Genomic DNA, 24,751 nt, shown 5'->3' with positions numbered 1-24,751 from the left:
AACAGCCGCCATCTTGTTTGTGTGCTAGGCTGGGGGGGAGAGAGGGCGAGAGGGAGCGGGCGAGAGTGGGCAAGCGGGACGCCGGGCTGAGTGCGAACTGCGGGAGCCAGAGTGCGGAGGCGAGCCGGGCCGAAGAGAGGCGGCAGGGGCCGAGACAGTGGCAGGGGGCCCGGGGCGCACGGGCTGAGGCGACCCCAGCCCCCTCCCGTCCGCACACACCCCCACCGCGGCCCGGCAGCCGGGCCGGCGTCGACGCCTAGGGGGGACCATTACATAACCCCGCGCCCCGCGGCGCCTTCGCCCGCCGCCGAGGGCGGCCCCGAGCGGAGCCCCGGGGGGCGGGCGCTCCCGGCACCTGGCCGCCGGGGGTGGGGGCCGTAGCGGCGGCCGTATTTATTTCTGTGCCGCGGGAGAGGAGGGCGAAGGAGGAGAGCGCGGCGCGAGGAGAGGCCGCCTGCGCCGCCCGCCGGAGCGGGGCCTCCTCGGTGGGCTCGGCGTCGGCGCGGGCGGGCGGCGCTGCTCGGCCCGGCCCCCTCGGCCCTCTGGACCAGCGAGCTCCGCGCCCGGCGTCCTCGCCGCGCCTCCGCCGCCCGCCGCGCGATGTGAGGCGGCGGCGCCAGCCTGGCTCTCGGCTCGGGCGAGCTCTCTGCGGCCATTAGGGGCCGGTGCGGCGGCGGCGCGGAGCGCGGCGGCAGGAGGAGGGCTCGGAGGGTGGGGGCGCAGGTCCGGGAGGGGGCACCGGGAGGAGGTGAGTGTCTCTCGTCGCCTCCTCCTCTCCCCCCTTTTCGCCCCCGCCTCCTTGTGGCGATGAGAAGGAGGAGGACAGCGCCGAGGAGGAAGAGGCTGATGGCGGCGGCGGAGCTCCGAGAGACCTCGGCTGGGCAGGGGCCGGCCGTGGCGGGCCGGGGACTGCGCCTCTAGAGCCGCGAGTTCTCGGGAATTCGCCGCAGCGGACGCGCTCGGCGGATTTGTGTTCCTGTGCCCTCCTCCGGGCCTGGGCCCAGGCCCGGCCCCTCGCACTTGCCCCTACCTTTATCGAGTCGGCATCCCTCTCCAGCCACCGCGACCCAGCGAAGAGAAAAAGGAACTTCCCCCACCCCTTTCGGGGGCCGGCGGAGCCCCCCGAGCCCACCCCAGGGAACGGGGCGGGGAGCCCTGGCCCAAGAAGAGATTTCCCGAGGATTCTCGTTTTCCTCGCCTGTATCTCCGAAAGAATTAAAAATGGCCGAGAATGTGGTGGAACCGGGGCCGCCTTCAGCCAAGCGGCCTAAACTCTCATCTCCGGCCCTCTCGGCGTCGGCCAGCGATGGCACAGGTTAGTCCCGGGAGCCCTGGCCTTCCACATCCCCCTTAATCTTTTTTTGCTCCGTGCACCCTTCTTCTTCCATATTTTCTTCCTTTTTCTTTCTTCTTAGTTCTCAGCTTCTTCATTAATTTCAAAGGTGTTTGAATGAGCTGGTCGAAGACGTCCAGTAGCCCAACCATTTTCTTTGCTTCCTAATACATTCGTTGCAACACTATGTCATATAGATGTGTGTTCTGGAATTAGAGCTCTTGAGTGGTGCTATGGAAATAGCCTTTATTGTTGCTCCCATGCAGTTTAATTTTTGAAATGCCAGTACATTTGTGTGTAAGGGCTTTTTTAATGCAATTTTGCTTTGAATTTTTTGTTGTTGAGAAATGAGGAATTGCGAATCCTTTCTCCTCTATTGCACTTACTCTGTTTTCTCTACTTTCCACTCTTCCTTTTCAAGGTTTTCTCCTTTTTGAACAGGATTTTCCGTTGAGGATGAGAGTATAAAAAAAAAATCTCGATTTTATTTATGTGTATGTGTGACCCAAGATTTCAGGTTTGACATTAGGTTTAACGTCAAACCTGAAATTTGGTTCGAATTATTTTACCTCCCATTCCTAGCTCCCCCCCCTTTTTTTATTTGCCTTAAGAATCAATATGGAGCGCAGTTCATTTTACATCTTCCATTTCTTTGGTGTGAGACTAAAATGTCTGAAACTCTGGGGTTTTAGGTTGGGGGAGAGCAGAGGCATTTTCTTTGCAGTTTGTACTCACTTTCGGCGCGGGGGGGGGGGGCAGTGGAGATAACCAATTGTGTGAAGTTATGTACTTGGAAATCAAAATTAGGAGTTGTAAGGGTCCCAGTCATGAACTGCAAACGTAAACTGATCGTACAAAAGTTTCAAATGTGCATTAGGTTCTGTATTAGTGTGGTTTTGCTTTTTTATGTTTTAAACATACTTGGGGAATCCATATTTCAGCTTAAAAAAGCTCAGCCATTCTTAACTTCACTCAGTTGTGGACCAACTCTTTTGTCAAGGGAAATTCAGGGAGACTTCCCTCCATCATTCCCTCCTTATAATTAGTTTGGTGCTGTCCTGATGGCCACCGACCTTCTCTTTTGCTCTCGTAGTTGTTTGAGGTGCCAGGATAATGAAGAGGGAAGAATGGCTGGCCATCTGACAGTCCACAAGATGTTCCCCCTTACTACGGAGCATCTCTTTAACTCAACGTCATCCCTCCATCTGCCAGTGAGAGTGCATAATGGAGTTAAATGTACCCTATGAGTTTGTAGAGAACTTCTAAAGTATGTTTCTAAGTAGGCTTCCTCTCGGTGAAAATGTAAGGATGTGTGGCAAATGCTTTGGATTCTTTGCTTTTATAAGAAAAATGTGTCATGAGTTTAAGATAACCTGCAGATTGAAGATTTTTGCAGTTTTCTACTTCAGACTTGTAAAATTGGCCATGCAAGAACTTTGATCTATTCTTATTCCTTGAACTTTCTGTATTCCTCACAGGTTGTTTTTTTTTTTTCTCTTACTTGCCTTTTTTCCTCAGGACTGTTAAACACGTATCGAGTATCCTATTTCTTTGCACTTACTAAAATGTTCCGAAGGATTTTCAGATCACCTTTAGACATATTTCTGTCTGTATGTTTTTGTTACTTTAATTTTTGTGTACTGTAGTAATGAATTTTACATTTGAGTTCAGTAGTCACTTGGGATGTTGTATAAAAAACTTGAATGTGTCACTTTGATGACCCCTGATTTGAGCAGCTTAGTCTTAGAGAAATGCAAGGCCTGAAAGGAAAGCTGCGCTTTCTTGTTCAGGTACCTCTGTTCAGGTGCACTACTGCTTTCCTATTTGATCTGTGTACTTAGCAACTTGAGCTAACTCATTTTAGTAGTGTCTCACCTGTCTAGTACACAAAACCTGCTTCGCTCCTTGAACTATCTTTGGATAATTAAGAGAGTCCTAAATGTATCAAGTGGGTTTTTAGAGTAAAAAACTCTCGACCTTGAGATGAACTCAATTTTAGTACTAAGGGTTTATCTTAGTATTAGTTACCTTTCTCTAAATTTTGTGATGAGAGTCGATCCCCCTGCCCCAATTAAGATTGTACTCTAGGAATTTTTTGGTGTCAATTTTTAATCCTAATCAGTCTGGGTTTTGGCCGGGGAGCGCGGGGGATGGAGGGAGAGAGTGAGGGAGTTATAAAGAAAATACTGTCCCATTGTGAACTTAATTGAAGTTGGTGATCCCCCCCCCCAGCCAACAGTGTGTAGTATAAGTTGGCAGGGAACTTTAAACAGACACACCTCACTTCTTAAAACTTGAAGTTTTCAAAACATTGGTACTTTTTGACTTTTGAGTTATTACCTGGATATTTTATAAATGTGAAAGTAAGTTGTTTTTTGGTGATTAAGAATTTTATCCAGAACTGGGTCAAAATGATCCCAATGTGCTAGCCATCAGAAACTTTTTATTTTATTTCTGTAATGATTAGGTCTTGCTATTTTAGTAGTGTAAGCGGACCTGCCGCGAGTGTTGGCATGTGCCCGTTTTACAGGAAGGAAAACTGGAACCCAGCTGGTTGATATACTAATGTGTTAACAAATTAACGTTTAAATTCCAACTTGTGGATTTTTACGGTTAGCCACTGATGGCAGAATAAAAATGACTTCTTTATGAGAAGTCAAGGATTCTTCTAAAACATTCCGGATTGATTCAAATAACTTGAGTTAAGTTAAAGTTTATGTGTTGGAATGGGAAGACACATTTTTTTAGCTTTTGCATCTTTGTGTTCCTGTTTCAGTATTTGTACTTGACTCATTGAAAATTTTATTTAACTTGGTATGGTTAGATCAGAACTATTTGATAAATCAAATGACTGCGTGTCCTCCACCCAAAAAAAGATGGTGAAAGCCTTTTGTAAAAATATTTTGGTAAAGTTACTGACCAGGAAAGTTAACAGGTAAGTCCTGAAAATATTTTTTGAACCTATTTCTAGTAATCTGAGTGATGGACTTGATGAGGATGATACAGTTGCTTTCATTGTTCACTGGGTATGTTCTATAATCGCTTTGTAAACACTTAATGCTATATGCACTGAACGAACAGACTCTGGAAAGATGGCAGATATTGTGAGGATCTGGCATGTTAAATAAGGATCTTTCTGGTCTTGGTAGCAGTTTTGTAGTCCTACTGTGTACTCATGTCAGAATTGGCTTGGATTTTATGCCTGTTATTCATTTCAAAGGAACAGATAGGGCAGATAGTATATGTAATATTTAATATATATAATATTTCATTTTGACCACTAGATTAATGCACATAATAGGGAAGTGGCAAGGATTTTTTTTTTTTAATGTCATTTATATTTTCTCAAAACACTACTGTGGATTAATGGTTTATTATCCTAACCAGAATATTTTTGGTGGAGGCCATTTCTTTTCAGCTCTTAAGCCTATGATACTGTGTTTTAATTTTAATTTTTAAGGCGTGCATGTTTATATTAGAGTTCTCCTGGGGTTTTTCAGTTATGGCTCCTTGGTCCAATGAGGTATTGCTGACCTCAGTGTTCTGTTGCAAAACATTTTATTAAGTGCCTTGAACTCTGGCAGTTGCCTATTCTCAAGGCTTTGGAAGTTCATTTATAGGTCTTCAAGAAGGCTATATGTGATTGATAGTGAGATAAAGTGACTTTTGTTAAATTGTAAACAGCATACGTGTTACATACAGTATGGGTGCCCTTTTCCAGCAGAAATTCTTTTTTTTTTTTTTAAGATTTTATTCATTTATTTGACAGAGAGAAATCAATCACAAGTAGACGGAGAGGCAGGCAGAGAGAGAGAGAGGGAAGCAGGCTCCCTGCTGAGCAGAGAGCCCGATGCGGACTCCATCCCAGGACCCTGAGATCATGACCTGAACCGAAGGCAGCGGCTTAACCCACTGAGCCACCCAGGTCCCCCATCCAGCAGAAACTCTTGTCTGTCACAGATGTAAGGAATGTATTGGCATTCCAGTGAATGTATAATGGAGAGGAAGGAAACAGTTTCTGCTTTTGGTTGCCTTTTTGCATTATTTTCTGTTTTACTTTGCTTTTCCACCTTCTCCTTAGTCTGTTCTATAAAAAGCGAGAAAAATTGAAACAAGAAGTTGAAAATAAGTGCCGGGTGGTGTTTGTAGGGATATTAAGTGGTAAATAGGAAAGGGGAAAAAAGAGTAGGAAGAACGTTGCACAGTCAAGTGGGAGTGTAAAATACCTCTTTCTGGTATATTTACAAAAACAGCTCAGGAGCTGTTCTGCCAATTCATAGCAGCCAACAATTAATAGAAAAGTAAGATTTGCTTGTTTCGTGTGTATTTGGTGATTTTAGGGCTTCTTTTTCGAGAATTTCTGAAGTTGAATTTTTTAGTGTGGCAGACCTATTAGAGAAATTAATGGGCAGGTTAAAACTTAAATTATACCAAGTGTACAAATTTTTAAAACATTGAATTTTGCAGATGATTTTTTTTCATGTGATGGGTGTTAGTTTTCTTGTGAAATTTTGGTAGGAAATTTTTTATTGCTTAATTCTCCTAGGTTTAAGGGAATGAATTTTAAGGTGTTAAGCTTCTTCTGAACAGTTAAGATATCCTTTGTTTTAAGATACAGATCTTATTTTATAAATGCTTCAAAAAGCATTTAGGAGTAATTTAATGGAGAGGGAGAAAGAAAAACTAAAACTCCTGAAAAAAAGTGAATGCTTAAGAAAAGGGGTTTTTGGAGAGACTAGATTTCTGATCCCAGATGTGACTTTATTATAAACTGTGAACCTTGGGCCAGTTACTTAACCTCTTTTTCTCAGCTTCCTCACCTGTATTACCCACCTTACAGGATTATGATGAGGAATAAAAGAAAATTCTCTTTGTCAAATGTGTAGGATGGAGTGCTTGCTGCAGTGTAGTAATGTGCTCATTTGTGTTGATGGTTTTCAACCTTACTGGCTAAATATATAGCAACGACAAAGCAGTGGTAAAGATTTTTTAGTGGATTTATAGATAGATTAGGTAAAGAGAAAGCCAAGTTCATGTAGTTCAGAGAGTAGTAGTCTTTTTTTTTTTTTTTTTAAGATTTTATTTATTTGTCACAGAGAGATACTACAAGTAGGCAGAGAGGCTGGCAGAGAGAGGGGGGGAGGCAGCTCCCTGCTGAGCAGAGAGCCCGATTTGGGGCTCGATCCCAGGACTCTGAGATCATGCATGACCTGAGCCCAAGGCACCGGCTTAACCCATTGAGCCACCCAGGTGCCCCCAGAGAGTAGTAGTCTCAGAAGTAAAGCTTATGATACAGTTAGTCAATCTGCTCAAAGATTAACTTTCTGAACAGTGTAAGAATACAGTAGCTCAGAGTAAAAGTAGAAGTACTCTATGTCCTTTCATACAGGGTGTTTTGTATATGTAAGTAATTAAAATGGAAATGAAGTATTAAAAGCATAGTGAGAAATCAGAAAGATTGTTCTTACTAGAAATGCTCAAGTTAGAATGGCTTTTTGCTAAAGAACTGTGTGATTAAACACTATTTTTTTCTATTTTCTGTTTGCTTATCCCTGGGTCTTAAAAGAGTTTCTTAAAATGGAAGGGGGAGAAGAAAAGGACAGTGCAGTGCTTTTCAAATTTTTTTGACCACACCCAGTAAGAACTACATTTTACATGGAGAACTAGATCCCCTACCTCAGCAAGTGGACAAACTACTTCCCTTACTACCTGTAACAGCCCCTACCTTCAGCAAGTGGACAAACTACTTCCCTTACTACCTGTAACATACCCTGATGTTTTCTATTATTTTTTTTTTAAGTTCTGTTGGTGACTCACCATATTGATTTCATGACCCGCTATTGGCTTGTGACCCACAATTTGAAATACTGGCTTAGAAGAGTTGACAACTTGGCATTCATCTGTATTGGACCAACATTTTCTGTATACTAGGCATTTCTCCTCAGTGCAGGGAATACTCTGTTAATCAAGACAGACATGGACCCTTCCTTTCCGTACGTAGCTCATAGATAAGGGGATGAGAGTGATATTTAAGACTGACCAGCATTATGTTTGTGAAGTACCATGTACAGAGAGAGACACAGGAGGGCCTATAAGCTGTAACTACTGTTCCTCTGGTGGCTGTCTTTGAAGAATTGGTGTCTGATCTTGAGATCTGAAGGATAGAATATAGGATTAGTAAGAGTGCGCCCAGGCTGGGAACAAGAGTATGGCCTGTTCAGGAAACCTATTAATTTCCTTCTGACCTGGGTGGAGGGGTGGAATAGCCAGAGATACAACCATATAGGTAAGCATAGAGCCAGTTATGCTTGGCTTACAATTCTTCTTGGAGTTTAGACTTTTCCATTTTAGCTCTTTTAAAAAAGATATTTATTTATTTATTTATTTTTGCCAGAAAACACTTGGATTAACATGTGCACAGTGGGGGAGGAGCAGGCTCCCCGCTGAGCAGGGAGCCCAATGCAGAGCTTGGTCCCAGGACCTGGGGAATCATGACCTGAGCCAAAGGCAGATGCTTAACCCACTGAGCCGCCCATTTTAGCTCTTTTTTCTTTTTTTTTAAGATTTTATTTATTTATTCATGAGAGAAGCAGAGGCAGAGGGAGAAGCAAGCTTCTCCAAGTAGCAGGGAGCCCATGTGCGATTCGATCCCAGGACCCCAGGATCATGACCTGAGCCGAAGGCAAATGATTAACCATCTGAGCCACCCAGGTTCCTTGTTTTAGCTCCTTTATTTTTGTTTGTTTGTTTTGTTTTAGCTCCTTTAAATGGTTGGGACATAATTACATCTTGATGATTGACTAAAGTGAGGAATGCTTTGGAAAGGAACAGGGAAAAATACGAAGTAGGGAGACCAGAGAGATGGCTGTTTTAGGATTCCAGCTGTGATGAGGGTGGCCTGAATTAGTAGATGGAAAGCTGTGAAAAGATTTGAGGAAAGTGGGTGACCAGCAGAACTTAGTGATTAATTACACGTTAGGATGTTGTGATAGAGGAATCAAGGGTAATTCCCAAGTTTCAAGTTTGGGCAGCTGGATTGGTGAGGTTGCCATTTTCTAAGATAGCAAACATAGGAAGTGAAGTATTGGTGTCTGGATGGTGGTGGGGGGAGGGGTTGTGATGAGTTAAATTTTAAGCATTTTGAAATTGTGTGATTCCCCTGAGTCGAGTAGTCACTGTTTTCATTTGGTGTGTCTCTCTCTTATTTCAGCCAATAAACGTCAATTATCAAACATCAATTGCTAAACACTTGGAATTGTAAAAATGAATCAAGGTTGTACTTTCTGCTCTTAAAGCATTTAGGATCTGATGGGGTTGGTATACATGTCCGCACAATTTTCCTGTGAGTCGTAGTCTGATAAGTGTTTTTAAAAAGTTGGGATAAAGGTAGAGGATAGGGATTTTTTCTGACAGTGTGAGGTTGGAGAACTGAGGGAAAACTTCAGAAAGTGTATTTGAACAGAGGTAGGAGAACTTGAAGATAACTTAAAGAAGTAGAGAAAGTTGGAAGAGTATTTGTGTTTCAGGTGGAACAAATACAGGCGGTTCTAATGTGACTGGAACGCAGACTACGGTGTTATGTTTTCATGTGAGACAGGTGGAAAACGATTTTGGTGTCCTGTTATGAAAAGACAGAAATATAGTAAGGAGTTTGACATTTTTTACCATCAGGATAAAGCTTTTATGAGCAAGAGAATGACATGGTCAGGAAAAGGGGGAAGACTAATTCTAGTGACACAGTACAGGTTCAGTAGCAAGGAGAGCACCTAATGGCAGGAAGACTAGGGGTATGTCATTTATCTTTTGAAGTGCACTGCCATTTGCCTTGGAAGTTTTTGGTAGAGTGTAATTATTGATGTGGGTTGTTTATTTTTTTAAGGTCCAGTTTTGTTTACCAGTAGTCGTAAATGTGGAGAATACAGGAGAGAACTCAGAAACCATTCATTCTCTCCTTTTTCTTTACAGATACGCAATCTTTAGGAATTTTTTTGGTTTTGTTTTTTGGAGAGATTATATGATAGCTCTAGCACGTAGGATCCCCTATGGGCATTTCATTCCCACAGGACAAACCCCAGTCAAACAGATGAATCTTAGACTCACTTCCAAGATGTTACCAGTATTCAAAATCAAGAAATGATAGTGGTGGTTAAATTAACATGCAGTTTAGGTCTAATATGAGCATGTCATTGAGTTGATTTTTAAAGTGGGATTTTTGATAAATAATAGTGTCCTTACCTTTTAGTTAATTTCATGCCAAGAAGTGTCACCATATTAATAAATTGATGAAGAGCAAGGCATGTAGTCAATATAAAACTTCTAAAAGTGGACGGGAGGTCACACATTGGATCACTTATAACACTTCATCTTTGTTTAAATTTTGAGACCTAACTTAAATATGTTGGGGTTAAGAGTCCACTCCAAGTCAGTCACTTGCCAGAGTATAGGTACACCTTTTGATGTCATGGTTGCAGGACAATGTTAAGAATGCATATTTTGAAATTTGCTTGCACCTCTGCCCTTTGACTTCTTTGGATTTCAAAATTCAACACTTGCTGACATGCATAGCTGTGTGATCCTCTATAATCTAATATTGATCATCGTCTTCATTCCAGATTTGTAAATAACTCACAGATTGTTTCCAGTTGTCTTGAAAAGTATTAGAAGCCATATCTGTTTATCCAGCATGGATATTTCATTTAATTTTCTTAGTTCTTAGTTTTTTGTTTTTGTTTTTGTTACTAATTTTCTTAGTTTTTGAAAAGTAGCTTTGAAGTGTTTGTGCATCTTTCCTTTCTTGATAGATGGGTTGTTTGTGATTAGATTAGTTCTACATCTGCAGAGTATCGAAATACAATTTTTTTTTTAAAGATTTTATTTATTTACTTGACACAGAGAGAGATCACAGGTAGGCAGAGAGAGAGAGAATGGAAGGGAAGCAGGCTCCCTGCTGAGCAGAGAGCCTGATGGCAGGGCTCAATCCCAGGACCCTGGGATCACAACCTGAGCCTAAGGCAGAGGCTTTAATCCACTGAGCCACCCAGGCACCCCTCGAAATACAATTTTTAAATAAAGCGTTGAATGAAGGTTAGGAAAGCTGTTTCATTCTAATTAATCCATGAAGTCTGCAAATTTAACTCATTTTAAAGGCTGCAATGTTTTAAAATGTCCTGCCTTTTTTTTTTTTTAAGATTTTATTTATTATATTTGACAGACAGAGATCACAAGTAGGCAGAAACCCAGGGAGAGGGGAGAAGGAAGCAGGCTCTCTGCTGAGCAGAGAGCCCAATGTGGGGCTCCATCCCAGGTCTCTGGGATCATGGCCTGAACCGAAGGCAGAGGCTTTAACCCACTGAGCCACCCAGGTATCCCAAATGTCCTGCTTCTTAAACACCTAGACAGCTGAGTTAATGTAGAAAGTGTCCTAAACCAATTAAGAATGAGATATCTTTGTTATATTGCCAATGTCTAGCCAGACTGTTAACAGATTTATTGAAGTTATATAGATTTGACTTTCATTACCATCCTTACTTTTTAAAATCCCACATCCCTCGCTTGGAATAGGGGCTCTGAGCATCTGATCTCTACCCACCTCATCACTCACTCTGTTCTCCCTACTTTGAATTCTTAACAGTTGCTGAACTGGAGCTTTAGGTGGTACACATCCCATTTCCTCTCTCCATCCTTCACCTGTCCCCGTCCTACTTATCCTCTGGCCTCACTGCTGGGTTAGAGGAAAGAAAGGTTTTGAGATCTGGAATGTTCTTTTTTTTTTTTTTTTTTTTTTTTTTAAGATTTTTATTTATTTGACAGATCACAAATAGGCAGAGAGGCAGGCAGAGAGAGAGAGGAGGAGGAGGCAGGCTCCCTGCTGAGCAGAGAGCCCGATGTGAGGCTCGATCCCAGGACCCTGGGATCATGACCCAAGCCCAAGGCAGAGGCTTTAACCACTGAGCCACCCAGGCACCCCTGGAATGTTCTTTTTTTAAAGCATTTTAATGCCATAGAGAGAACTAAATGAAAGGAGAATCAGGGGCGCCTGGGTAGTTCAGTTGGTTAAGTGTCTGCCTTCCTCTCAGTTCATAATCCCAGGGTGCCTGCTTCTCCCTCTCCCACTCCCTCTGCTGCTGCCCCTGCTTGTGTTTTTTCTCTCTTGCTCTGTCAGATAAACTCTTAAAAATAAGAGAGAGAGACACACACACTCAGTGGGTAAATTCTGTCTTCTGTTAAGTGCATACTTGAGAATTGACTAGTTTTGGAATAGTATGGATATTAGTATGGGTATTTTGCTTATGTGCACAGTTTAAAAGCAGAACTGAGTTTTTATTTGACTTCAGTTTACCTGAAGCAAAAAAATAAGCCTGTTACAAACAAATAATGTTTGGGCCTGGTAAATGGGAAAAAAATGTATAACTGGGAAGAGGTGCCATTCAGTAGAATTAGATTTTGAGCCAAAATTATTTCAAGTGTCACATCCTAATTAGAAACTTAAAAAAAAAAGCCTATTATTTATGCTCATAGCACAGTGTGCAGTGTGGGATTGTATTGTTAAGAATTCTAATTTTGAAGGTTATGCTTCATTTATGTATTTCATGGTAGGTAGTATTTATCTAGTTTCTCATATATTGTGGAAGCATCATTTTTGGAAAGGCTAAGTGATGTGAGTATTCATTTTACAAGAGATTACATGGCTAAATTGTATAGCAATATAGAAAACACCAAGGGTGACCTACAAAATCAGTATGTAATAATGAAAGGATGTTTTGACTCAGTGCTGGTTTCCCACATAATTCAATCCAATTTTGTTTTTGTTTAGGTTGTCACATTTCTAATATCTGGTCCATTGGATATACCTCATGTATTCTAAACTTTGAAAATCACATTTAAATCTGTCCTGTTAGTCACATTTGTATCACTGTATTTGGATTGAATGTACACTCAGGTGAAGAAACATTTTACTCAAAGTTATTTTGTACTTGAGCATCATTAAAGGTATTTGGGAACTTTTCAACCAACTATTTGGTAGAAACTGTCCGTTAGTGATGTTGATTGGTTGATAATTTCTTAAAAGTAAGCAGGAAATACCTTATTGTACATAGTGTGAGTTTATTCAGCAGTTGTCTGTGATACTGTTTTGTGATAATTTGCTGTAGGATAGTCTAAAAGGTAATAGAAAAAATTTCTAACCATATTTAGATGTATAAATTTCTAGCCATAGAGAAGGGAGGCAATTAAGCAAATATTTAGGAGCTTGCTTTAATATCTAGAAAAGATACTTGCTGTCTTTTCCTTTCTTACCTCCTACCCCTCAGTCCACTGCAGTCTGGCATTTGCTGTTCACAACTCCAGTGAACCACTCTTACCTGAATTAGTAAATATTTCCTAGTATCTACATTTAGTCAATTCTCTCTGGAGCATGGAACATCACTAACATTTCTTTCTTGGAACCTGATTTCCAGGACAGTATTCCTTGTGGATGGGCTGGGGAATATTGGGTTTTAACATCCTTTGATGGTTTAAGATTATTGTCCCTTAAACACTTGTATATCTCATGGTCCCCCTAATGTCCAGTGGTGACTTTTTTCTTACATCATCATGTATTCCTCTAGATTTCCTATCTGGATAGCAGAACCACTATATACTCTTAAGTCAAGCAGCCCAGAAACTTAGGAGTCATCCTTGTCTTTTTTCTTAACCCACCACCTGTAGTCAGAAAGAGTTCTTTTGATTGACATTTTGGTGCCTGCCTGTGCTCATCTAATACATGTGTTCCAGGATCAACTGCTAGTTTTTGTCACTTCTCCAGCAGCAGTCCCTTAACCAGTCTCTCTGACTCCAACACGTCCGTCCAGTTCATCCTTTATCTTGTTTGCCTGAGTGGGCTCTAAGAAATACAGATTTGTTCATATCATATTATTGCTTAACGTTCTTCAGTAGACCAATTTTCTCTTTATGACAGATTTTTTTTTTTTTTTTTTTATTTGAGAGAGAGAGACAGTGAGAGAGCATGAGCGAGGAGAAGGTCAGAGGGAGAAGCAGACTCCCCATGGAGCTGGGAGCCCGATGTGGGACTCGATCCCGGGACTCCAGGATCACGCCCTGAGCCGGAGGCAGTCGTTTAACCAACTGTGCCACCCAGGCGTCCCCCAATTTTCTCTTTATAATAAAAATTCCAAACTCTTAGCTTAGGGGATCTTCTAGGTTTCTCATGTTTGATGAACATCTAAATTTTATTCAGCAAATGTGAACTAATTACTATGAAGGGCAAGTTGAGATAGGGGTCTGAGAAGATGATTTATTTGAACCTTCATTGTTTCTCCTTTCTTTGAAGGAAGTGGAAGAATTTGAAAAGCTAAGTAACAAGCATGAAATTGAGGCTGGTCAGTACTAAAACTCACCATCCTGTAGGATTTCCTAAATATGACATTAAATTTTTAAGTTATTTTTTTCCCTTGCATCTTCATACATTTTGCTTTTAGTTTGGGACTTGCTTTTCTACTAGTTTTAGACCAAGGGTTTCATTTGTTGTCTAGGACAAAATTGTAGCTAAGGACTCACATTGGAAGTTATCCTGGCCCATCCCTCTGGACAGGAGGTTCTGAAATTTCTCATCAGGCATTCAGATTCTCTGTCACTTAGCCAGGGACATCAGAATCTTCTGTGTAGTTTACCTTTTTCAGTAAACACTGTTCCTGTCCCTAAAAACAGAACAACAATAATAAAACTCCATGAAGGAAGTAGAGAAAGTTTTACTGTCTCTTGATGGAAGGGCGACTTGAACTCACAGTTTCTAAATGAGGTCAGCTTACAGATTTGGGTTTGACTCCCTGTGTAGTGCTAAGGTATAGATAACAGTGATAGCTGATGGCATTTAGGAATCATAAATGTCCAGAGCTTTGAGGCACAAAGTAGCTTAGGGGTAATAATGACTGTTAATATTAGATGAAATAATAGGGTCTGTTTGATCAAAGTATATATTGACTTTTTTATGTAGTTTTCCAAATTAGTATAGCTGTTGAAATGTTTTAAGTAGGGGTGCTGCGTGGCTCAGTGGGTTAAGCCTCTGCCTTCGGCTCAGGTCATGATCTCAGGGTCTTGGCATGGAGCCCTGCATTGGGCTTTCCAGTCAGTGGGGAGCCTGCTTCCCTTCCTCTTTCTCTGCCTTCCTCGCTGCCTATTTGTAATCTCTGTCTGTCAAATAAATATATAAAATCTTTTAAAAAAATGTTTTAAGAAGAGATAAGAGAACTCTTATAAAGTTATAAATACCAATCAAATATAAATACAGTATGCAATTTTAGAATTGCTGTAAAACATTATTTAATTCTATGAGCATATGGTAGATCGTGTGAGAAATGTAAATATTAAATGCAACCCTTGGGATGCCTGGGTAGCTCAGTCAGTTAAACGTCCAACTTTTGATTTCGGCTCAGATCATGATCTTGGGGTTGTGGGGTTGAGCCCCACATTCTGCTTCCCTGCTCAGCAGAGAGTCTGCTTGAGAATCTTTGTCTGTGCCCCTCCCGTGTGCACATATGCGAGCTCCCTCTCTCTCAAATCTTAAAAAAAAAGAAATGCAACCCTTATCCTTCAGATACTCATAATTTGGTAACGGAGTAAGATGCACACAAACATTTAGCCATAACAAAAGGTAGAAGGGAGTGCCTAGTTGAGATTGAGAGCCATCTTGGGAAACAGGAATGTTGGGATCAATCTTTGAGTTGGAACCTGAGTGGATCTCTTCTAGTAGTAACTACATTTTAGGTCTATTGAAAATACAGGATTACCATTAACAAAAAACCAAAACTTTTATTTTCAGGGTCTATCCATGTAAACCCTCCTGTCTGGCTTCCTCATGGAGCTAAACTTTTTAATGTGTTGGGAAATGTTTTGCATAAACATGAAGGAGCAATCAGATGGAGCATATTTGTGACTATAATGCAGGTTAAATTAAAATCCTCAAGATTCTAGGGTCTCCAGGGGGACTATATTCCTAAAGTTGACTTCTCCTCAGTGAATTCTGTGTGTGTGGCTCTTATCTACTACAGATACTGTTGAGAAGGGTTAGTGGGAATAATACAATTCTTGAAGTGCCAGCAACAATCCCTTGTTGAAAGTGCCTGATAAAAGTTTGTTCTCATTGTTACAAGATTGTTTGTCTCCTAATAGGGTAATGATTCCATTGACTAATAATAGATAAAACATTTTTATGGTGCTTAATATGTGTCAGGCACTATTCTACAAATAACTTATGAAGTAGGTACTTTTTGTTATACAGAGGTGGAATCTAGGCTCTTTTGTGTGTTCTTCAGAATCCTCTTGTCAGGTTCCCTGAAAAACTGTTAGGATTTTGATTGGCATTGCACTGAATGTGTAATTTTTCTTGTATTATTCCTTTGGCTGGATTGACCAGTACAATTAGAAGTGTTTGTCATGGTTATCTTTGTGTTGTTCTGATGCTAGAGACTTTGATGTTGGTCCGTTAATGCATTATTTGCTGTCAGTTTCTGGGTTTTGGAAGGAACCTTTTCTTTTTTTTTTTTTAAAATCACTTTAAGGAAGTTCCCATCACTTTTTTTTTTTTAGATTTTATTTATTTATTTGACAGAGACAGATCACAAGTAGGCAGAGAGGCAGGCAGAGAGAGAGAGGAGGAGGCAGGCTCCCTGCTGAGCACAGAGCCCGATGCGGGACTCGATCCCAGGACCCTGAGATCATGACCTGAGCCGAAGGCAGCGGCTTAACCCACTGGGCCACCCAGGCGCCCCTGGGTATTGAATTTTATACAGTGTTTTTCTTTTAGCTTTTTTTTTTTTTTTTTAAGATTTTATTTATTTATTTGACAGAGAGAGATCGCAAGTAGGCAGAGAGGCAGGCAGAGAGAGAGGAGGAAGCAGGCTCCCCGCTGAGCAGAGAGCCCGATGCGGGACTCGATCCCAGGACCCCGAGATCATGACCTGAGCCGAAGGCAGCGGCTTAACCCACTGAGCCACCCAGGCGCCCTTTCTTTTAGCTTTTGAGATGAACCTTACATTTCCATTCTCCTTTGTTAATACGGTGGATGGCGTTTATAGATATTCTAGGCTTCTTTTTTTTTTTTTTTTAAGATTTTATTTATTTATTTGTCAGAGAGAGTGAGCGAGAGCGAGCACAGGCAGACAGAGTGGAAGGCAGAGTCAGAGGGAGAAGCAGGCTCCCCGCAGAGCAAGGAGCCCGATGCGGGACTCGATCCCAGGACTCTGGGATCATGACCTGAGCCGAAGGCAGCTGCTTAACCAACTGAGCCACCCAGGCGTCCCGATATTCTAGGCTTCTTTTTTTTTTTTTTTTTTTTTTTTTTTTAAAGATTTTTTATTTATTTGTCAGAGAGGGAGAGCGAGCGAGCACAGGCAGACAGAATGGCAGGCAGAGGCAGAAGCAGGCTCCCCGCCGAGCAAGGAGCCCGATGTGGGACTCGATCCCAGGACGCTGGGATCATGACCTGGGCCGAAGGCAGCTGCTTAACCAACTGAGCCACCCAGGCGTCCAATGCAGATCCCTCCACCCTGGATTCCTGACATTATCCCAACTTGATCATTACAGTACATTTTAAGACACTGATGAATTTGACTTGTAGGGTTTTGTTTTGGGGTTTTTGTTTTCAGTTTTTGCTTCTTATGTTCATGATTTTCTTTTCTTGTTCTGGCCATGTGATTGTTAGAGTATTCTGTTTTCTAGAAGTGTGTATGAGTTTGAACTTTTGCTTGGAAAGTTCAGTGGGCGGGGGGTGCCTGGGTGGCTCAGTTGGGCAACTGTCTTCCACTCAGGTCATGATTCTGGAGTCACGGGATCAAGTCCCACCTTGGGCTCCCAGCTCCATGGGGAAGTCTGCTTCTCCCTCAGACCTTCTCCCCTCTCATCCCCCCTCTCTCTCAACACTGTCTTTCCCTCTCTCAAAAAAAAAAATCTTCAAAAAAAAAAAAAAGTTCAGTGGGAAATGCCTGTAAAAAAACATTTAGATATGGTGTTTTCCTCATGGGAAGATAAACCATTGATTAAGACAGAGACTCACTCTTTCTTTCAAGATTAATTCATTTGAGAGAGAGAGGGAGAGTGCAGAGAAACAAGAGGAGGGGCATCGGGACAGGGAGGGAGAATCCCTAATTGTATTTGAGGATTATTCAGACTTTCTATGTCTCCTTCTTTTAAACTTATTTAAATGGGAAATTTCAACTTAATAGAATAGTTAAAAGGAATTCCCATGTGCCTGTTACTTCAAGTTATTTTTGCACACACATACATGCTCCCCTACTTTCCTTTTTTGCTGGAGTGTTTATAGCAAATCCCAGACCAGTCGTTTCACCAGAAATACTTCTTATGTATCTCTTAGTTTAAAGGATTTGTTTTAACATAGTAACTCCGCTATTACCACACCCACCAAAATCAATAATTTAATATTACCCACCACTCAGTCATATTTAATTTTACTGATTTTTTTCTTTTAAATTTTATTTATTTATTTATTTATTTGAGAGAGATAGAGTGGCGCCTGGGGAGGGGCAGAAGGAGAGGGGGTGAACAGAGAATCTCAAGCGGACTTCCTGCTGAGTGCAGAGCCCAACGTGGGGCTCAGTCCGATGACCCTGAGATCATGACCAGAGCCAAAACCAAGAGTCGATGTCAACTGACGAGCCACCCAGGTGCCCCTTCCTGATTGTTTTCTTAAAAATGGGTTTTCTTATAGTTGGTTTGCAGGTTTGCAAGGTATATCTAGTTGTTGGATCTCTCTAATAACAACTCCCATTCCCTTATATTTGTCTTTTTATGTCATTGATTTGTTTTTTTGCAGAAAGTGGGACGTTTACCCTACAGAATTTGTTTGATTAAGGTTTCATTAATAATTTCTCAGGAACGTATCCATTTTTGTCTCTAATTTTTTTGTGTGAGGCTGATTAGCTGTATTGCTTTCTGTTTTTTTCTTTCTTCCTTAACCTTCCAGAAATTTATTTTTTATTACTCTTCTTCAAAGAACCACCTTCTTCTGGTTTTGTTGGTACCATCTCAGTTGTATCCCTGTTTTTCTCCTTTTTTTTTCTTTTTTTTTTTTTTTTTAAGATTTTATTTATTTATTTGACAGAGAGAGATCACAAGTAGGCAGAGAGGCAGGCAAAGAGAGAAAGGGGGAAGCAGGCTCTCCGTGCCCGGAGCAGAGAGCCGGATGCGGGGCTGGATCCCAGGACCCTGGGATCATGACCTGAGCCGAAGGCAGAGGCTTTAACCCACTGAGCCACTCAGGCGCCCCATGTTTTTCTCTTCTTTTGTTAGTTACTTTTATCTTTGATGATCTTGCTACTATTTTTTTCTAATATAACTTGGCTACTTAATTCAATTTTTATCTTTACTTTTTACTTAAGTTTTGAAATGTATTGTTACTTTTCTTTTGTGATTTCCTCTTGTCACTTATGTATATGTATGCTTTTCAAATTTCTAAATGAGGGGGCGCCTGGGTGGCTTAGTGAGTTAAAACCTCTGCCTTCGGCTCAGGTCATGATCTCAGGGTCCTGGGATCGAGTCCCACATTTGGCCTCTCTGCTCAGCAGGGAGCTTGCTTCCCTCTCTCTCTCTCTCTGTCTGCCTGCCTCTCTGCCTACTTGTGATCTCTGTCAAATGAATAAATAAAAAATCTTAAAAAAAATAAAATTTCTAAATGAGCAGAGTTTTTTTTTACTTAAATGCTCAATGCAAACTATGCAGATGATGGGATATATCCTTGTATACTGTAGGGGAAAAGTAGAATGCAAAATTGTTCATAAAATATGTATGATTTTAGTTTAGTGAATTATGTAAGTGGAAACAGTGAAGGAAATATATCCACATATTAAGCAGTTGTTTTTTCAGTAGTGATTCAGAAAAAAAAATTTTTTTTCTTTTAAGATTTTATTTATTTATTTGTCAGAGCACAAAGCAGGAGGAGTGGCAGGCTGAGGGGGAAGCAGTCTCCCCACTGAGTAAGGGAGCCTGTTGTGGGACTCTATCCCAGGATCCTGGGCGGAAGGGAAATTTTACTCGAGACTTTATTTGTATTCCAAAATGCCTAAGATACATTTTGTAGGAGCACAAAATGATTTTTCAAAAGAAAAGAATATTATAAAAATCTGGACTCTGAATCATGCCCAGAGATCCTGGGATGTAATACAGAGCAAATTGTGTGGGGTGTGTGTGTGTGTGTGTGTGTGTGTGTTTGTGTGTGTGTGTGTATTAGAACTTCCCATTCTTTTTTTTTTTTTTAATAGATTTTATTTTTTTATATGACAGAATGAGGGAGCACAAGCAGGGGGAGTGGCAGAGGAAGAGAGAGAAGCAGGCTCCCCACTGAGCAGGGAGCCCATGTGGGGCTCCATCCCCTAGAGCATGACCTGAACTGAAGGTGGATGCTTAACCAACTGATCCACCTAGGTTTCCCAATTCAGAGCAATTACAATATGACCAGATGCTTAAGTGTGTCGGACATTAGGCAGGGAGTTGGTGTGTAAGTGGTGAAACTTGTCCTTCCCAAATACAGAGTATGGATGCAGGGGTAGGGTGAGGGGTGGTCTTTGAAAGAGGTAGTATGGAGGAGGGGAGAGAGACAGACATACAGGTAATTTCAGTGCCATGATAGAATGCTCTTAAGAACAGAAAGGGCACATAGAGGAAGAGTTGGGCTTCGGAAACAAGATTAAATTGGACCCAAGTAGATCATTACTAAGTGGTATTTTGTCTTCAAGGGATGGACTATCTTTTAATAGTATAATCAGTTGATTCAAGTGTATCTAATTATTAAATACCCAATAGTGCCAAGATTTGAGAAACCCTGAGTTAATCCATAACTTGCATTCTCTTTTTGGGAGGATTGGGGTGATTTGTATGTTGTTGAAGGAACTAGGTAGGCATGGTTTTATATCCTATTCCAGTGAGATTTTGGTTAATGAAAGCTATCTGTAGGCTGAGGTCAGGTGAAAGTGAATTCACTCAGATCAGGCACTTTGATGGCAGGCACTTTGATAGGCACTTAGTAAGGAATGGTAGATAGCCCCTGTCATGGAGTTCACGGTTAACGTTCTTGGAATGATAAATCTTTCCGTCAGTTGTCTTCACTTGATCTTGGCCAAAAGGCTGAGAAGCCATCAGTTGTCTTTATTATTATAATATTTTAAGTCTTGTATTTCATTCTGAACTTAGTTTGTGTATAGATAAGTTATTTTAACCTCTTCTGAGGAATTCTGGAATATTGAATGGTTGTATATCTTTTTTTTTCATGAACAGCAGTACAAACTGGGCAACTCATATAATGGGGTTGTGCTAACATTTAATCCTTTTTCCTTTGGTCCTACTTTAGGTACAGTTCATAGATGTTTAAACTTGTTGGCATAGCCAAATATTCTCTAATTTTTAAATACATATGTAAAAATTTTTAGCATAATATGAAAGACTATAATACATATGGTATCCCATGGATTGAAGTTTGGAAATATTTAATGCTTATCAAGAACTAAACAGAGAAATTTGTGATTTTGATGGTCAGACTAACTATCTTTTCTCTTTGCTTTCAGATTTTGGCTCTCTATTTGACTTGGAGCATGACTTACCAGATGAATTAATCAACTCTACAGAATTGGGACTGACCAATGGTGGTGATATTAATCAGCTTCAGACAAGTCTTGGCATAGTACAAGATGCAGCCTCTAAACATAAACAGCTGTCAGAATTGCTACGGTCTGGTAGTTCCCCTAACCTCAATATGGGGGTTGGTGGCCCAGGCCAAGGCATGGCCAGCCAGCCCCAACAGAACAGTCCTGGATTAGGTTTGATAAATAGCATGGTTAAAAGCCCAATGGCACAGGCAGGCTTGACTTCTCCCAACATGGGGATGGGCACTAGTGGACCAAATCAGGGTCCTACGCCATCTGCAGCAGGTATGATGAACAGTCCGGTAAATCAGCCTGCCCTGGGAATGAACACAGGGATGAATGCTGGCATGAATCCTGGAATGTTGAATGCAGGCAATGGACAGGGGATGATGCCTAATCAAGTCATGAACGGTTCAATTGGAGCAGGCCGGGGCCGGCCTAATATGCAGTACCCAAACCCAGGCATGGGAAATGCTGGCAATTTAATGCCCGAGCCACTGCAGCAAGGCTCTCCTCAGATGGGAGGACAGACGGCATTGAGAGGCCCTCAGCCCATTAAGGTAAGTGCAGTTTGTGGTTGTATGCACGGTCAGGATGTTTTTGATTGTTCCCATGATGGAGGGAGGGCTTGAGGTCAGTTTCTCATCTATTCTTTACCGTTCCTGCTTAATCTTCTTCGATGGTGTACCATTTCTCACATATATGCCAAGGATCTGTGTTGGCACGAATTTTATGAAGCTCTTACATTAATTTTAAGTAAAACCATTTTTTCACAGTTCAGTGATATGGTATACCTTCAGTTTGTTCCAGCTGATTGCTAGCTAATTCCTGTTTTCTCGGTATTAGAAGTAGTATTGGAATATTTTCACAAATCCTAGAGTATTTTTTAATTCCTTTCTAAGCCCACTTGAGCCTTCATAGCCTACTTGTAAAAATACAGTTTTGAGCTAGCTGGCTTTATACCATCTTCAGAGAGATACCACATATTCCACTACTTGGAATATCCCTGGTTTTCAAGAGGTGTTTATTCTAAAAGATTTATTAAATGTTATTTTTTTTCTCCTTAGTTGATGGACATTAAGATGCATTCATTTACTCAGAAACCTCAAATAACATTCCAACTGTTTAGTTACCATAATTTTGGTCATTGTTGGAAAGGCTTTTCTTTTTCAAAAAGCCTACTATTTTAGCTTTATTAACTAACACACACTAAACACATTTTTCAATTGCTTTTTTTAAAATATTTTATTTATTTATTTGACAGAGATCACAAGTAGGCAGAGAGGCAGGCAGAGAGAGGGAGGAGGAAGCAGGCTCCCCGCTGAGCAGAGAGCCCGATGCCGGGCTCGATCCCAGGACCCTGGGATCATGACCTGAGCCACCCAGGCGCCCCACATTTTTCAAAACTTTTAAAGTGGGTTTTTTTTTTTTTAAAGATTTTATTTATTTATTTGAGAGAGAGAGACAGTGAGAGAGAGCACGAGCGAGGAGAAGGTCAGAGAGCGAAGCAGACTCCCCATGGAACTGGGAGCCTGATGTGGGACTCGATCCCGGGACTCCAGGATCACGCCCTGAGCCGAAGGCAGTCGTCCAACCAACTGAGCCACCCAGGCGTCCCTAAAGTGTGTTTTTGATGTATAAAATTAAGATGTTATAAGTCTGTATTTGATGTGTATTCCTTCATATTTTTCCTGCATATCTATTTCTTTATTTTTTGAAGTGGTATCCCTACAATTGCCAGCACCTGTCATATAGTTAGTAAATATTTGTTGAATGAAAAAGATGACTTTGCTTGGAAGGTGATATTGAAGATGGTTAAGATTTTCATAAGCAGTTAAGAGCAAGCTCTCTGTGTAAGCTCAATTACTGAGTAGGCATTGGGACTTTGTGTTCCTGAGAATCATGATGATGAGAGAGTTCAGGGGTGAAATTAAAGACAGTGGGAGGAGATGCGCCTGGGTGGCTCAGTCGGTTAAGCATCTGATTCTTGATCTCAGCAGCTGAGGTTTTGATCTTAGGGTCGTGAGTTCAGGTGCCATGTTGGGCTCTACACTGGGCATGGAGCCTACTTAAAAAAAGGAGATGAGGGACGCCTGGGTGGCTCAGTTGGTTGGACGATTGCCTTCAGCTCAGGTCCTGATCCCGGAGTTCCGGGATCGAGTCCCGCATTGGGCTCCCAGCTCCACGAGGAGTCTGCTTCTCCCTCTGACTTTCTCTCTCATGCTCTCTCTCACTATCTCTCTCTCTAATAAATAAATAAAATCTTAAAAAAAAAGAAAAGAAAAGAAATGTTTCCCCTTTAAAAAAAAAAAAGATGAATAAGGAGTGGGGAGACTGAGGTCATATTCATAACTGAAAGCCCTTAATTTTTAAATTTAATTAATTAATTTATTTGCTACACAGTAAAGAATATTGACCTCTTAGGGAAAGATTCTGTTATCTTTCCTACCTCCTCTGTAGATTTTTCCCTTTATGGCACTTTAATGTTGCTGTGTTGATACGGTTAAGTTTGAATATTTGGAGTGGAAACCAGAATCAAGAAGGTAAAATATGTAGGGGTGCCTGGGTGGCTCAATGGGTTAAGCCTCTGCCTTCGGCTCAGGTCATGATCCCAGGGTCCTGGGATCGAGTCCCACATTGGGCTCTCTGCTCAGCAGGGAGCCTGCTTCCCCCTCTCACTCTGTCTGCCTCTCTGCCTACTTGTGATCTGTCAAATAAATAAATAAAATCTTTAAAAAAAAAAAAAGGTAAAATATTTATTAGGTACCTCTTCTGGGTTCTAGAACATAGCTGTGAAGAGTCCCTGCCCTCCTGTTGTTTACGTTCCAGCGGGGAGTGGTGGGGTGACAGATGAAACCTTCCCTGACACTGACCAGATACTTACTGAGCCTAGCTTTGGTGTTGAATGAAGATAGAACTGTGAATAAACTTACTTCATAGACCTTACTTTCTAGTGTGTACGTAAGCTACAGGCTTACATATTCCAGGTATAGGGTGGGAAGAGAAATTTGAAAGGAAAGGCTCAGGGGCACCTGGCTCACTTAGTTGAGCATGTGACACTTGATCTCTGGTTGAGCCCCACATTGTGTGTAGAGATTACTTAAAATCTTTAAAAAAAAAAAAAAAGAGTCATAGTGGGGTACTATGTATTTATAATCTGAAACACAAATTTCAGGGTGCTTGGGTGGCTCAGTCGTGAAGCATCTGCCTTCTGCTCTGGTCACGACCTGGGTTGGTGCCCTACACCGGGCTGCCCGCCTCTCCCATTCCCCCTGCATGTGGTCCCTCTCTTGCTGTATCTTTCTCTGTAAATAAATAAGGTCTTTTTTAAAAAACAAAACACAAATTTCTCATATCAGCATTGTTACAGGGACTGGATATATAGCAGTGTATAAAACAGACAAAAATAACCTTTGTAGTGCCTCTTTTCATGGGATGGAGGAATTCAAATACAAAAATATTATTACTAAAATATTTTGTGGTTTTAAATGAGTCCTGTCTATATTTTTAAAGTTGATACTCGTAAAGTACTTAAAGCGCTTCCTAACATATAAGAACTCTAAATGCGGGCGCCTGGGTGGCTCAGTGGGTTAAGTCTCTGCCTTGGGCTCAGGTCATGATCTCAGGCTCTTTTCTCAGCAGGGAGCCTGCCTCCTCCTTTCACTCTGCCTGCCTCTCTGCCTACTTGTGATCTCTGTCTAAATCTTTAAATTAAAAAAAAAAAAAAAAGGTCTTCAAAAAAAAAAAAACTCTAAATGCTTATTTAGTAAAC

At 41.3% G+C, this 24,751-nt stretch overlaps 1 protein-coding gene across 1 annotated transcript in view; it reads left to right on the top strand.

Annotated features, from left to right (window-relative positions):
- The first annotated feature begins 336 nt into the window (after window positions 1–336).
- The window catches only part of EP300 (E1A binding protein p300), an 82,016-nt gene continuing 57,601 nt past the window's right edge, over window positions 337–24,751 (top strand). Inside the window, exons 1-2 of the mRNA XM_044227352.1 lie at window positions 337–1,315; window positions 20,902–21,539. Coding sequence (XP_044083287.1) covers window positions 1,222–1,315; window positions 20,902–21,539 — 732 coding nt within the window. The 5' untranslated portion in view covers window positions 337–1,221. The remainder of the gene's footprint in view (window positions 1,316–20,901; window positions 21,540–24,751) is intronic.

The sequence above is a fragment of the Neovison vison genome, chromosome 12 (genome assembly GCF_020171115.1).
Source record: "Neovison vison isolate M4711 chromosome 12, ASM_NN_V1, whole genome shotgun sequence".
Classification (NCBI taxonomy): domain Eukaryota; kingdom Metazoa; phylum Chordata; class Mammalia; order Carnivora; family Mustelidae; genus Neogale; species Neogale vison.
This window is presented reverse-complemented; position numbering and strand designations above follow the sequence as displayed.